This window comes from Eucyclogobius newberryi, unplaced genomic scaffold (genome assembly GCF_026437365.1).
Source record: "Eucyclogobius newberryi isolate DKJ021-1_F unplaced genomic scaffold, fEucNew1.0.hap1 SCAF_7, whole genome shotgun sequence".
NCBI lineage: Eukaryota > Metazoa > Chordata > Actinopteri > Gobiiformes > Gobiidae > Eucyclogobius > Eucyclogobius newberryi.
In genome coordinates this window covers 1,559,383-1,573,625 of record NW_027316389.1, presented here as the reverse complement: position 1 = coordinate 1,573,625, position 14,243 = coordinate 1,559,383, and the positions used below count along the sequence as shown (strand labels likewise).

General features: G+C 50.8%; 1 protein-coding gene across 2 annotated transcripts in view; it reads left to right on the top strand.

Moving 5' to 3' along the window:
• swap70b (switching B cell complex subunit SWAP70b) overlaps positions 1-10,826 on the top strand; it is a 49,919-nt gene extending 39,093 nt beyond the window's left edge. For both annotated transcript variants that reach the window (XM_072434925.1, XM_072434926.1), the window contains 3 exons: positions 1,005-1,203; positions 5,525-5,621; positions 9,873-10,826. In XM_072434925.1, the coding sequence (XP_072291026.1) occupies positions 1,005-1,203; positions 5,525-5,621; positions 9,873-9,979 (403 nt within the window). In that variant the 3' untranslated portion in view covers positions 9,980-10,826. The remainder of the gene's footprint in view (positions 1-1,004; positions 1,204-5,524; positions 5,622-9,872) is intronic.
• Positions 10,827-14,243: the final 3,417 nt, after the last annotated feature.

The window sequence follows — 14,243 nt, the reverse complement described above, 5'->3', positions numbered from 1 at the left end:
TAGTCCTGGTTCAGTCCTGGTTTAGTCCTGGTTTAGACCTGGTTTAGTCCTGGTTTAGTCCTGGTTTAGTCCTGGTTTAGACCTGGTCCTTGTTCACAGAGCTGAATAGAGCCTCATTAAAAACCCGGTCACTCTCTGGACTCTCTCAGAACTGAACCGGGCTCAGAGGATCAGAGCTTTGGCGCCATCTGCTGACAGAGGAAGGAACTGCACCACCTGTTCAGGCCAAATAATAATAGTATTTATCTATTTAAACCAAGTCAAACATCTGAGCTCCTCACTGCTCCTCACTGCTCCTCACTGCTCCTCACTGCCCCTCACTGCCCCTCACTGCCCCTCACTGCTCCTCACTGCCCCTCACTGCTCCTCACTGCCCCTCACTGCTCCTCACTGCTCCTCACTGCCCCTCACTGCCCCTCACTGCCCCTCACTGCCCCTCACTGCCCCTCACTGCCCCTCACTGCTCCTCACTGCCCCTCACTGCTCCTCACTGCCCCTCACTGCTCCTCACTGCTCCTCACTGCCCCTCACTGCCCCTCACTGCCCCTCACTGCCCCTCACTGCTCCTCACTGCCCCTCACTGCTCCTCACTGCCCCTCACTGCCCCTCACTGCCCCTCACTGCTCCTCACTGCCCCTCACTGCTCCTCACTGCTCCTCACTGCCCCTCACTGCCCCTCACTGCTCCTCACTGCTCCTCACTGCCCCTCACTGCCCCTCACTGCCCCTCACTGCCCCTCACTGCCCCTCACTGCTCCTCACTGCTCCTCACTGCCCCTCACTGCCCCTCACTGCCCCTCACTGCTCCTCACTGCTCCTCACTGCTCCTCACTGCAGCGATGCAGGGCCTTGAACCAGTTGTTTTGGCCTCAAACATGTGACGCATGGATTAGACTGTGAAATGAATAATAAAATGTGTTGTATTTAAATAACGACATTAAAACAAGCACCAAATTATGACTCAAATTAGAAACAAAAATCCGTCTTCTCTTGTGCTTCCTTCAGGCTGCTTGAAGAGGAGTCGCTGAAGCGCGTGGAGCTGGAGAAGCTCCACCTGCACCAGCAGAGGGCGCTGTCTGAGACCGAGGCGGAGAACCAGGAGCTGCAGAAGGAGCGCCGAGCCAAAGAGAGCGCGCTCAGAGACGCCATGAAACAACTGGACGAGCTGGAGCTGGAGCGACGAGGAGCGCTGCAGCAGCACCAGGTATGACCTCCTGTGGGTGGAGGTGAAGCGCCCTCCTGTGGGTGGAGGTGTAGCGCCCTCCTGTGGGTGGAGGTGTAACGCCCTCGTGTGGGTGGAGGTGTAGCGCCCTCATGTGGGTGGAGGTGTAGCGCCCTCGTGTGGTTGGAGGTGTAGCGCCCTCGTGTGGTTGGAGGTGTAGCGCCCTCGTGTGGTTGGAGGTGTAGCGCCCTCGTGTGGGTGGAGGTGTAGCGCCCTCGTGTGGGTGGAGGTGTAGCGCCCTCCTGTGGGTGGAGGTGTAACGCCCTCGTGTGGGTGGAGGTGTAGCGCCCTCATGTGGTTGTAGGTGTAGCGCCCTCGTGTGGGTGGAGGTGTAGCGCCCTCGTATGGTTGGAGGTGTAGCGCCCTCGTGTGGTTGGAGGTGTAGCGCCCTCGTGTGGTTGGAGGTGTAGCGCCCTCGTGTGGTTGGAGGTGTAGCGCCCTCGTGTGGTTGGAGGTGTAGCGCCCTCGTGTGGTTGGAGGTGTAGCGCCCTCGTGTGGTTGGAGGTGTAGCGCCCTCGTGTGGGTGGAGGTTTAGCGCCCTCGTGTGGGTGGAGGTGTAGCGCCCTCGTGTGGTTGGAGGTGTAGCGCCCTCGTGTGGTTGTAGGTGTAGCGCCTCGTGTGGGTGGAGGTGTAGCGCCCTCGTGTGGTTGGAGGTGTAGCGCCCTCGTGTGGTTGTAGGTGTAGCGCCTCGTGTGGGTGGAGGTGTAGCGCCCTCGTGTGGGTGGAGGTGTAGCGCCCTCGTGTGGTTGTAGGTGTAGCGCCTCGTGTGGGTGGAGGTGTAGCGCCCTCGTGTGGTTGTAGGTGTAGCGCCTCGTGTGGGTGGAGGTGTAGCGCCCTCGTGTGGGTGGAGGTGTAGCGCCCTCGTGTGGTTGGAGGTGTAGCGCCCTCGTGTGGTTGGAGGTTTAGCGCCTCGTGTGGGTGGAGGTGTAGCGCCCTCGTGTGGTTGGAGGTGTAGCGCCCTCGTGTGGGTGGAGATGTAGCGCCCTCGTGTGGGTGGAGGTGTAGCGCCCTTGTGTGGGTGGAGGTGTAGCGCCCTTGTGTGGGTGGAGGTGTAGCGCCCTTGTGTGGGTGGAGGTGTAGCGCCCTTGTGTGGGTGGAGGTGTAGCGCCCTTGTGTGGGTGGAGGTGTAGCGCCATTGTGTAGGTGGAAGTGTAGCGTCCTCGTGTGGGTGGAGGTGTAGCGCCCTCGTGTGGGTGGAGGTGTAGCGCCCTCGTGTGGGTGGAGGTGTAGCGCCCTCGTGTGGGTGGAGGTGTAGCGCCCTCGTGTGGGTGGAGGTGTAGCGCCCTCGTGTGGGTGGAGGTGTAGCGCCCTCGTGTGGGTGGAGGTGTAGCGCCCTCGTGTGGTTGGAGGTGTAGCGACCTCATGTGGGTGGAGGTGTAGCGCCCTCGTGTGGGTGGAGGTGTAGCGGAGGTGCAGCGCCCTCGTGTGGGTGGAGGTGTATCGCCCTCATTTGGGTGGAGGTGTAGCGCCCTCATTTGGGTGGAGGTGTTGCTCCCTCGTGTGGGTGGAGGTGTATCGCCCTCGTGTGGTTGGAGGTGTGGTTGGAGGTGTAGCGCCCTCGTGTGGGTGGAGGTGTAGCGCCCTCGTGTGGGTGGAGGTGTAGCGCCCTCGTGTGGGTGGAGGTGTAGCGCCCTCGTGTGGGTGGAGGTGTAGCTCCCTCCTGTGGGTGGTGTAGCGCCCTCGTGTGGGTGGAGGTGTAGCGCCCTCGTGTGGTTGGAGGTGTAGCGCCCTCGTGTGGGCTGAAGTATAGCGCCCTCGTGTGGGTGGAGGTGTAGCGGAGGTGTAGCGTCCTCGTGTAGTTGGAGGTGTAGCAACCTCATGCGGGTGGAGGTGTAGCGCCCTCGTGTGGTTGGAGGTGTAGCGCCCTCGTGTGGGTGGAGGTGTAGCGCCCCCCTGTGGTTGGAGGTGTAGCGCCATCGTGTGGGTGGAGGTGTAGTGGCCTCGTGTGGGTGGAGGTGTAGCGCCCTTGTGTGATTGGAGGTGTAGCGCCCTCCTGTGGCTGGTGGTGTAAGCGCCCTCATGTGGGTGGAGGTGCAGCGCCCTCGTGTGGATGGTAGTGTAGCGCCCTTGTGTGGGTGGAGGTATAGCGCCCTCGTGTGGTTGGAGGTGTAGCGCCCTCGTGTGGTTGGAGGTGTAGCACCCTCGTGTGATTGGAGGTGTAGTGCCCTCGTGTGGGTGGAGGTGTAGCGCCCTCGTGTGGGTGGAGGTGTAGCGCCCTCGTGTGGGTGGTGGTGTAGCGCCCTCGTGTGGGTGAAGGTGTAACATCCTCGTGTGGTTGGAGGTGTAGCGCCCTCGTGTGGGTGGAGGTGTAGCGGAGGTGTAGCGCCCTCGTGTGTTTGAAGGTGTAGCGCCCTCATGTGGGTGGAGGTGTAGCCCCCTTGTGTGGGTGGAGGTGCAGCGCCCTCGTGTGGGTGGAGGTGTAGCACCCTCGTGTGGGTGGAGTTGTAGCGCCCTCGTGTGGTTGGAGGTGTAGCGCCCTCGTGTGGGTGGAGGTGTAGCGGAAGTGTAGCACCCTCGTGTGGTTGAAGGTGTAGCGCCCTAATATGGGTGGAGATGTAGCGCCCTCATCATTTGGGTGGAGGTGTAGCGCCCTTGTGTGGGTGGAGGTGTATCGCCCTCATTTGGGTGGAGGTGTAGCTCCCTTGTGTGGGTGGAGGTGTAGCTCCCTCCTGTGGGTGGTGTAGCGCCCTCGTGTGGGTGGAGGTGTAGCGCCCTCGTGTGGTTGGAGTCGTAGCGCCCTCGTGTGGGTGGAGGTGTAGCGCCCTCGTGTGGGTGGTGGTGTAGCGCCCTCGTGTGGGTGAAGGTGTAACATCCTCGTGTGGTTGGAGGTGTAGCGCCCTCGTGTGGGTGGAGGTGTAGCGGAGGTGTAGCGCCCTCGTGTGTTTGAAGGTGTAGCGCCCTCATGTGGGTGGAGGTGTAGCCCCCTTGTGTGGGTGGAGGTGCAGCGCCCTCGTGTGGGTGGAGGTGTAGCACCCTCGTGTGGGTGGAGTTGTAGCGCCCTCGTGTGGTTGGAGGTGTAGCGCCCTCGTGTGGGTGGAGGTGTAGCGGAAGTGTAGCACCCTCGTGTGGTTGAAGGTGTAGCGCCCTAATATGGGTGGAGATGTAGCGCCCTCATCATTTGGGTGGAGGTGTAGCGCCCTTGTGTGGGTGGAGGTGTATCGCCCTCATTTGGGTGGAGGTGTAGCTCCCTTGTGTGGGTGGAGGTGTAGCGCCCTCATGTGGGTGGAGGTGTAGCGCCCTTGTGTGGGTAGAGATGTAGCGCCCTCATGTGGGTGGAGGTGTAGCGCCCTTGTGTGGGTGGAGGTGTAGCGCCCTTGTGTGGGTGGAGGTGTAGCGCCCTCGTGTGGTTGTAGGTGTAGCGCCTCGTGTGGGTGGAGGTGTAGCGCCCTCGTGTGGTTGTAGGTGTAGCGCCCTCGTGTGGGTGGAGGTGTAGCGCCCTCGTGTGGGTGGAGGTGTAGCGCCCTCGTGTGGTTGGAGGTGTAGCGCCCTCGTGTGGTTGGAGGTGTAGCGCCTTGTGTGGGTGGAGGTGTAGCGCCCTCGTGTGGTTGGAGGTGTAGCGCCCTCGTGTGGTTGGAGGTGTAGCGCCCTCGTGTGGGTGGAGGTGTAGCGCCCTCGTGTGGGTGGAGGTGTAGCGCCCTCGTGTGGGTGGAGGTGTAGCGCCCTCGTGTGGTTGGAGTCGTAGCGCCCTCGTGTGGGTGGAGGTGTAGCGCCCTCGTGTGGTTGGAGGTGTAGCGCCCTCGTGTGGGTGGAGGTGTAGCGCCCTCGTGTGGTTGGAGGTGTAGCGCCCTCGTGTGGTTGGAGGTGTAGCGCCCTCGTGTGGTTGGAGGTGTAGCGCCCTCGTGTGGTTGGAGGTGTAGCGCCCTCGTGTGGTTGGAGGTGTAGCGCCCTCGTGTGGGTGGAGGTGTAGCGCCCTCGTGTGGTTGGAGGTGTAGCGCCCTCGTGTGGGTGGAGGTGTAGCGCCCTCGTGTGGTTGGAGGTGTAGCGCCCTCGTGTGGTTGGAGGTGTAGCGCCCTCGTGTGGGTGGAGGTGTAGCGCCCTCGTGTGGGTGGAGGTGTAGCGCCCTCGTGTGGGTGGAGGTGTAGCGCCCTCGTGTGGTTGGAGGTGTAGCGCCCTCGTGTGGTTGGAGGTGTAGCGCCCTCGTGTGGTTGGAGGTGTAGCGCCCTCGTGTGGGTGGAGGTGTAGCGCCCTCGTGTGGTTGGAGGTGTAGCGCCCTCGTGTGGGTGGAGGTGTAGCGCCCTCGTGTGGGTGGAGGTGTAGCGCCCTCGTGTGGTTGGAGGATGATGATGTTATGTTTTCGTTGCAGACGGTGATGAAGAAACTGGAAAACGCCACAAACAACACGAGGAGCTGGAAACACAAAGTGGCCGAACACGAAGGGATGCTCCGCCTCTGCCAGCCCGGTACTGCAGTACTACTACTGCAAATACTACTACTGCAAATACTACTACTGCAGTACTACTACTACAAATACTACTACTGCAAATACTACTATTGCAAATACTACTGCAAATACTACTACTGCAAATACTACTACTGCAGTACTACAACTGCAAATACTACTACTGCAGTACTACTACTGCAAATACTACTACAAATACTACTACTGCAAATACTACTACTGCAAATACTACTACTGCAGTACTATTACTGCAAATATTACTACTACAAATACTACTACTGCAAATACTACTACTGCAGTACTACTACTGCAAATACTACTACTACAAATACTACTACTGCAAATACTACGACTGCAGTACTACTACTGCAAATACTACTAATGCAGTACTACTACTGCAAATATTACTACTACAAATACTACTACTGCAAATACAACTACTGTAAAATACTGCTACTGCAGTACTACTACTGCAAATACTACTAATGCAAATACTTCTACTGCAGTACTACTACTGCAAATACTACTACTACTACTGCAAATACTACTACTGCAGTACTACTACTGCAAATACTACTACTGCAAATACTACTACTGCAGTACTACTACTGCTAATACTACTACTGCAAATACTACTACTGCAAATACTACTACTGCAAATACTACTACTGCAAATACTACTACTGCAGTACTACTACTGCAAATACTACTACTGCAGTACTACTACTGCAAATACTACTACTTCAGTACTACTACTGCAAATACTACTACTGCAAATACTACTACTGCAGTACTACTACTACACATACTACTACTGCAAATACTACTACTGCAAATACTACTATTGCAAATACTACTGCAAATACTACTGCTGCAGTACTACTACTGCAAATACTACTACTGCAAATACTACTACTGCAAATACTATGACTGCAGTACTACTACTGCAAATACTACTACTGCAGTACTACTACTGCAAATACTACTACTACAAATACTACTACTGCAAATACTACTACTGCAAATACTACTACTGCAGTACTACTACTACTGCAAATACTACTACTGCAAACACTACTACTGCAGTACTACTTCTGCAAATACTACTACTTCAGTACTACTACTGCAAATACTACTACTGCAAATACTACTACTGCAAATACTACTACTGCAGTACTACTACTACAAATACTACTACTGCAAATACTACTATTGCAAATACTACTGCAAATACTACTACTGCAAATACTACTACTGCAGTACTACAACTGCAAATACTACTACTGCAGTACTACTACTGCAAATACTACTACAAATACTACTACTGCAAATACTACTACTGCAAATACTACTACTGCAGTACTATTACTGCAAATATTACTACTACAAATACTACGACTGCAAATACTACTACTGCAGTACTACTACTGCAAATACTACTACTACAAATACTACTACTGCAAATACTACGACTGCAGTACTACTACTGCAAATACTACTACTGCAGTACTACTACTGCAAATATTACTACTACAAATACTACTACTGCAAATACAACTACTGTAAAATACTGCTACTGCAGTACTACTACTGCAAATACTACTAATGCAAATACTTCTACTGCAGTACTACTACTGCAAATACTACTACTACTACTGCAAATACTACTACTGCAGTACTACTACTGCAAATACTGCTACTGCAAATACTACTGCAAATACTACTACTGCAAATGCTACCACTTCAGTACTACTACAGCAAATACTACTACTGCAGTACTACTACTGCAAATACTACTACTGCAAATACTTCTACTGCAGTACTACTACTGCAAATACTACTACTGCAAATACTACTACTGCAAATACTACTATTGCAAATACTGCAAATACTACTACTGCAAATACTACTACTTCAGTACTACTACTGCAAATACTACTACTGCAGTACTACTACTGCAAATACTACTACAAATACTACTACTGCAAATAATACTACTACTGCAGTACTACTACTGCAAATACTACTACTACAAATACTACTACTGCAAATACTACTACTGCAGTACTACTACTGCAAATACTACTACTGCAGTACTACTACTGCAAATACTAGTACTACAAATACTACTACTGCAAATACTACTACTGCAAATACTACTACTGCAGTACTACTACTGCAAATACTACCACTGCAAATACTACTACTGCAGTACTACTACTGCAAATACTACTACTACAAATACTGCAAATACTACGACTGCAAATACTACGACTGCAAATACTACTAATGCAAATACTAGTACTGCAAATACTACTACTGCAAATACTACTGCTGCAAATACTAATACAAATACTACTATTGCAAATACTACTACTGCAAGTACTACTACTGCAAATACTGCTACTGCAAATACTACTATTGCAAATACTACTACTGCAAATACTATGACTGCAAATACTACGACTGCAAATACTAATACTGCAAATACTAATACTGCAAATACTACAACTGCAAATACTATGACTGCAAATACTACGACTGCAAATACTACTAATGCAAATACTAGTACTGCAAATACTACTACTGCAAATACTACTACTGCAAATACTAATACAAATACTGCTACTGCAAATACTACTACTGCAAGTACTACTACTGCAAATACTACTACTGCAAATACTACGACTGCAAATAGTAATACTGCAAATACTACGACTGCAAATACTTATAATGCAAATACTATGACTGCAAATACTACGACTGCAAATACAACTACTGAAAGTACTACTACTTAAAATACTACTACTGCAAATACTAATACTGCCAGTACTACTACTGCCAGTACTAATACTGCCAATACTAATACTGCAAATAGTACTACTGCCAGTACTAATACTGCAAATAATACTACTGCCAGTACTAATACTGCAAATACTAATACTGCCAGTACTAATACTGCAAATACTAATACTGCAAATACTAATACTACCAGTACTAATACTGCTATTACTAATAATGCACATACTAATACTACCAATACTAATACTTCAAATACTAATACTGCCAGTACTAATACTGCAAATACTAATACTGCCAATACTAATACTGCAAATACTAATACTGCCAATACTAATACTGCAAATACTAATACTGCCAATACTAATACTACCAGTACTAATACTGCTATTACTAATAATGCACATACTAATACTACCAATACTAATACTTCAAATACTAATACTGCCAGTACTAATACTGCAAATACTAATACTGCCAATACTAATACTGCAAATACTAATACTGCCAATACTAATACTGCAAATACTAATACTGTCAGTACTAATACTACAAATATTAATACTGCCAGTACTAATACTGCAAATACTAATACTGCAAATACTACAAGAACTACTGCCAATACTGATACCGCAAATACTAATACTATCAATACTAATACTGCCAGTACTATAACTGCAAATACTAATACTGCAAATACTACAAGAACTACTGCCAATACTGATACTGCAAATACTAATACTGCCAGTACTAATACTGCAAATACTAATACTGCCAATACTAATACTGCAAATACTAATACTGTCAGTACTAATACTATAAATATTAATACTGCCAGTACTAATACTGCAAATACTAAAACTGCAAATACTAATACTGCAAATACTACAAGAACTACTGCCAATACTGATACCGCAAATACTAATACTACCAATACTAATACTGCAAATACTAATACTGCCAGTACTAATACCGCAAATACAAATACTGCCTATACTACTACTGCAAATACTAATACTGCCAGTACTAATACCGCAAATACAAATACTGCCTATACTACTACTGCAAATACTAATACTGCCAATACTAATACTGCAAATACTAATACTGCCAGTACTAATACTGCAAATACTAATACTATCAGTACTAATACTGCAAATACTAATACTGCAAATACTACAAGAACTACTGCCAATACTGATACTGCAAATACTAATACTATCAATACTAATACTGCCAGTACTATAACTGCAAATACTAATACTGCAAATACTACAAGAACTACTGCCAATACTGATACTGCAAATACTAATACTGCCAGTACTAATACTGCAAATACTAATACTGCCAGTACTAATACTGCAAATACTAATACTGCCAGTACTAATACTGCAAATGCTAATACTGCAAATACTAGTCCTGTACTAAACTAGTCCTTGTTGTCTCTGTGCAGGGTCCAAAGTTCCTCTGAAGGTGACAAACTGGGGCCCGGCGGCCATTTCTGAAGCTGAACTCACTCACAGAGAGAAGCAATGGCAAGAGAAGAAGAACCAGGTCTAAACCGGATCTAAACCAGGACTAAACCAGGACTGAACCAGGTCTAAACCAGGACTAAACCAGGACTAAACCAGGACTGAACCAGGTCTAAACCAGGACTAAACCAGGACTAAACCAGGACTAAACCGGATCTAAACCAGGACTAAACCAGGACTAAACCAGGTCTAACCTAGGCCTAAACCAGGACTAAACCAGGACTAAACCAGGTCTAAACCAGGTCTAAACCAGGACTAAACCAGGACTGAACCAGGTCTAAACCAGGACTAAACCAGGACTAAACCAGGACTAAACCAGGACTAAACCTGGACTGAACCAGGACTAAACCAGGACTAAACCAGGACTAAACCAGGACTAAACCAGGACTAAACCAGGACTAAACCAGGACCACAGAATAGTGCACTAAACACCTGAAGTTTCTTTGAAGAACATTGTGGTCAAAAGCAGAATCAGTTTCTTTCACTTTTATTGTTTTTATTTCCTTGAAACTGGAAAACGCTCTTGGTGAGGGTCAGTGAGGGTCAGTGAGGGTCATTAAGGGTCAGTGAGGGTCAATGAGGGTCAGTGAGGGTCATTGAAGGTCATTGAAGGTCATTGAAGGTCATTGAAGGTCATCATCTATAGATCATTCTGTTGTTGTTGTTGTTGTTGTTTTATGGCGGTTGGCATCCAAGTGTTGCATCACCGCCAGACTTTATTCCTCAGACTCTGTCGTAGTCCGTCTGGCCTCAGACTTTGTACATATTCAATCCAGAATAACTTTGTGACATCATGAAGTGCATTCCAGTCTTTGAGTTTCTGTTCAAAAATGTGTCTTGTTTTGGTTTTGTAAATAAAATGTTTTTATCCAAAACTATTGCAATGTGTCATTTGTGGAACGATAATACTTTAAGGCCGTCCCTCCAAATACACAAAGTTTAAGATTAAGATTAAGAAGTAAGTTTACTCTTACCCGAGTATTCTTTTGCCTCTAACCCGTCTGCCTCTAAGGATTGTGGGAAACAGAAAATGTGCTGCAGTTACTTCCTGAATCCCCAGGAGGGCGCTGCAGGGCCTCGCAGAGATGTTGCCACGGTGACCCGGGTCTGAACACCAGATGCCCTCCCATCCTCCTGGAGCTGGTCACATGACTCGAGTTGTTCAAACGTCTATTAGAACGTTTCATTTGTTCCAGTTGAATCACATCAAACAGAAGATCCCACAGACCGAGCAAAACGAGATCAAACACGTGACACAAAACGTCCATTTGTCCAACAAAAGAGACACAAATAATGAAATGTGTTACAAAACTAACATTCACTGGGTTTTATGAGGGAAACTCCTGAATTCGGCTTTAAACATCATGTGACACTTGGGCGGGACACGCAGCAAAATATGTCATGAATCCTGAGGTTTGAACCTGAAGGACATGAGTCATTCTGGAGGTGTTTCTGTGGAACCTTCTCGTCTCCTCGTCTCCTCGGAGGAATGTTGTAAACAAGAAACACAAGCCTCAAACATTTTCACAATGAAGTCATTTTACAGTTTCCGATCCGTCGTGTTTTAATAATTCTCTAAAAGTGGCGTTTCTGGGACGAGACGTCAGAGTTTTAGAATCATGTGAACACCTTCTCTCTGCTCCGCCCAAAAAGACTATTCCAGGTTTCCACCGAATGCAACATCCAGGTTCCAGGAGGTTTGGAGTCTCTCCTCTGGGGCCCTGCTGGAGGTTTGGAGTCTCTTCTCTGAGGCCCCGGTGGAGGTTTGGAGTCCCTCCTCTGGGGCCCTGGTGGAGGTTTGGAGTCTCTCCTCTGGGGCCCTGCTGGAGGTTTGGAGTCTCTCCTCTGAGGCCCCGGTGGAGGTTTGGAGTCTCTCCTCTGGGGCCCTGCTGGAGGTTTGGAGTCTCTCCTCTGGGGCCCTGCTGGAGGTTTGGAGTCTCTCCTCTGAGGCCCCGGTGGAGGTTTGGAGTCTCTCCTCTGGGGCCCTGGTGGAGGTTTGGAGTCTCTCCTCTGAGGCCCTGGTGGAGGTTTGGAGTCTCTCCTCTGAGGCCCTGCTGGAGGTTTGGAGTCTCTCCTCTGAGGCCCTGGTGGAGGTTTGGAGTCTCTCCTCTGAGGCCCTGGTGGAGGTTTGGAGTCTCTCCTCTGAGGCCCCGGTGGAGGTTTGGAGTCTCTCCTCTGGGGCCCTGCTGGAGGTTTGGAGTCTCTCCTCTGAGGCCCTGCTGCAGGTTTGGAGTCTCTCCTCTGAGGCCCTGCTGGAGGTTTGGAGTCTCTCCTCTGAGGCCCTGGTGGAGGTTTGGAGTCTCTCCTCTGAGGCCCTGGTGGAGGTTTGGAGTCTCTCCTCTGAGGCCCTGCTGGAGGTTTGGAGTCTCTCCTCTGAGGCCCCGGTGGAGGTTTGGAGTCTCTCCTCTGGGGCCCTGGTGGAGGTTTGGAGTCTCCCCTCTGTGGCCCTGGTGGAGGTTTGGAGTCTCTCCTCTGGGGCCCTGCTGGAGGTTTGGAGTCTCTCCTCTGGGGCCCTGGTGGAGGTTTGGAGTCTCTCCTCTGGGGCCCTGGTGGAGGTTTGGAGTCTCTCCTCTGGGGCCCTGCTGGAGGTTTGGAGTCTCTCCTCTGGGGCCCTGGTGGAGGTTTGGAGTCTCTCCTCTGGGGCCCTGGTGGAGGTTTGGAGTCTCTCCTCTGAGGCCCTGGTGGAGGTTTGGAGTCTCTCCTCTGAGGCCCTGCTGGAGGTTTGGAGTCTCCCCTCTGGGGCCCTGGTGGAGGTTTGGAGTCTCTCCTCTGGGGCCCTGCTGGAGGTTTGGAGTCTCTCCTCTGGGGCCCTGGTGGAGGTTTGGAGTCTCTCCTCTGGGGCCCTGCTGGAGGTTTGGAGTCTCTCCTCTGGGGCCCTGGTGGAGGTTTGGAGTCTCTCCTCTGGGGCCCTGGTGGAGGTTTGGAGTCTCTCCTCTGGGGCCCTGGTGGAGGTTTGGAGTCTCTCCTCTGGGGCCCTGCTGGAGGTTTAGGGCCTCGTTTCTCCTCATTTTTCCGTGGTAATAAATCGGCCCTTGTGTCTTTTTTGACGCTTTCATCCAGTCATTTCCAGCCATGATTTGACATATTGTTTATTAGAATGTCGCTCTTCTCACAAAATGTCCGTCATAATTACCAGGGCGACAGAATCCACCAGGTCTCTCTCTCTGACGAGCACAAACAGAAAGAAACTGATCTGAAAATGAGAAAGAGCTGTGACCTCTGACCTTGATTCCAAACATGTTCTTCGTGTTCTGGAGGTGACGAGGTTTATGAAACATCTGTGAGACGTTTGTGCTGCACGAATCCACAATTTGCTCCACATGAATCATCACGACAGAGAAGTATTTTTAGAGCAGAGTTATTTATAGACGAGGCCTGGACCTGGTTCTGGACCTGGACCCGGTTCTGGTTCTGATGAGGAAACAACATTCCTGGAATTCACAACGATCCAACAGCTTCTCCTCCTTCTCCCCATGTGTCACCGAGCTCCAGCTGTTTCAGCTGGTGTTCAGTCTGGTGTTCAGTCTGGTGTTCAGTCTGGTGTTCAGTCTGGTGTTCAGGCCGGTGTTCAGGCCGGTGTTCAGGCCGGTGTTCAGGCCGGTCTTCAGCTGGTGTTCAGGCTGGTGTTCAGCTGGTGTTCACTTAACTCCGCCTTAACTCCGCCTTAACTCCGCCTTAACCCCGCCTTAACCCTGCCTTAACCCCGCCTTAACTCCGCCTTAACCCCGCCTTAACCTCGCCTTAACCCCGCCTTAACTCCGCCTTAACCCCGCCTTAACCCCGCCTTAACTCCGCCTTAACCCCGCCTTAACCCCGCCTTAACTCCGCCTTAACTCCGCCTTAACCCCGCCTTAACTCCGCCTTAACTCCGCCTTAACCCCGCCTTAACTCCGCCTTAACCCCGCCTTAACCCCGCCTTAACTCAGCCTTAACCCCGCCTTAACTCCGCCTTAACTCCGCCTTAACCCCGCCTTAACCCCGCCTTAACTCTGCCTTAACCCCGCCTTAACTCCGCCTTAACCCCGCCTTAACTCCGCCTTAACCCTCGGCCAGGCTGGTGCCCCTCGGTCAGGCTGGTGCCCCTCTGCCAGGCTGGTGCCCCTCTGCCAGGCTGGTGCCCCTCTGCCAGGCTGGTGCCCCTCGGTCAGGCTGGTGCCCCTCGGCCAGGCTGGTGCCCCTCGGTCAGGCTGGTGCCCCTCTGCCAGGCTGGTGCCCCTCTGCCAGGCTGGTGCCCCTCGGCCAGGCTGGTGCCCCTCGGCCAGGCTGGTGCCCCTCGGTCAGGCTGGTGCCCC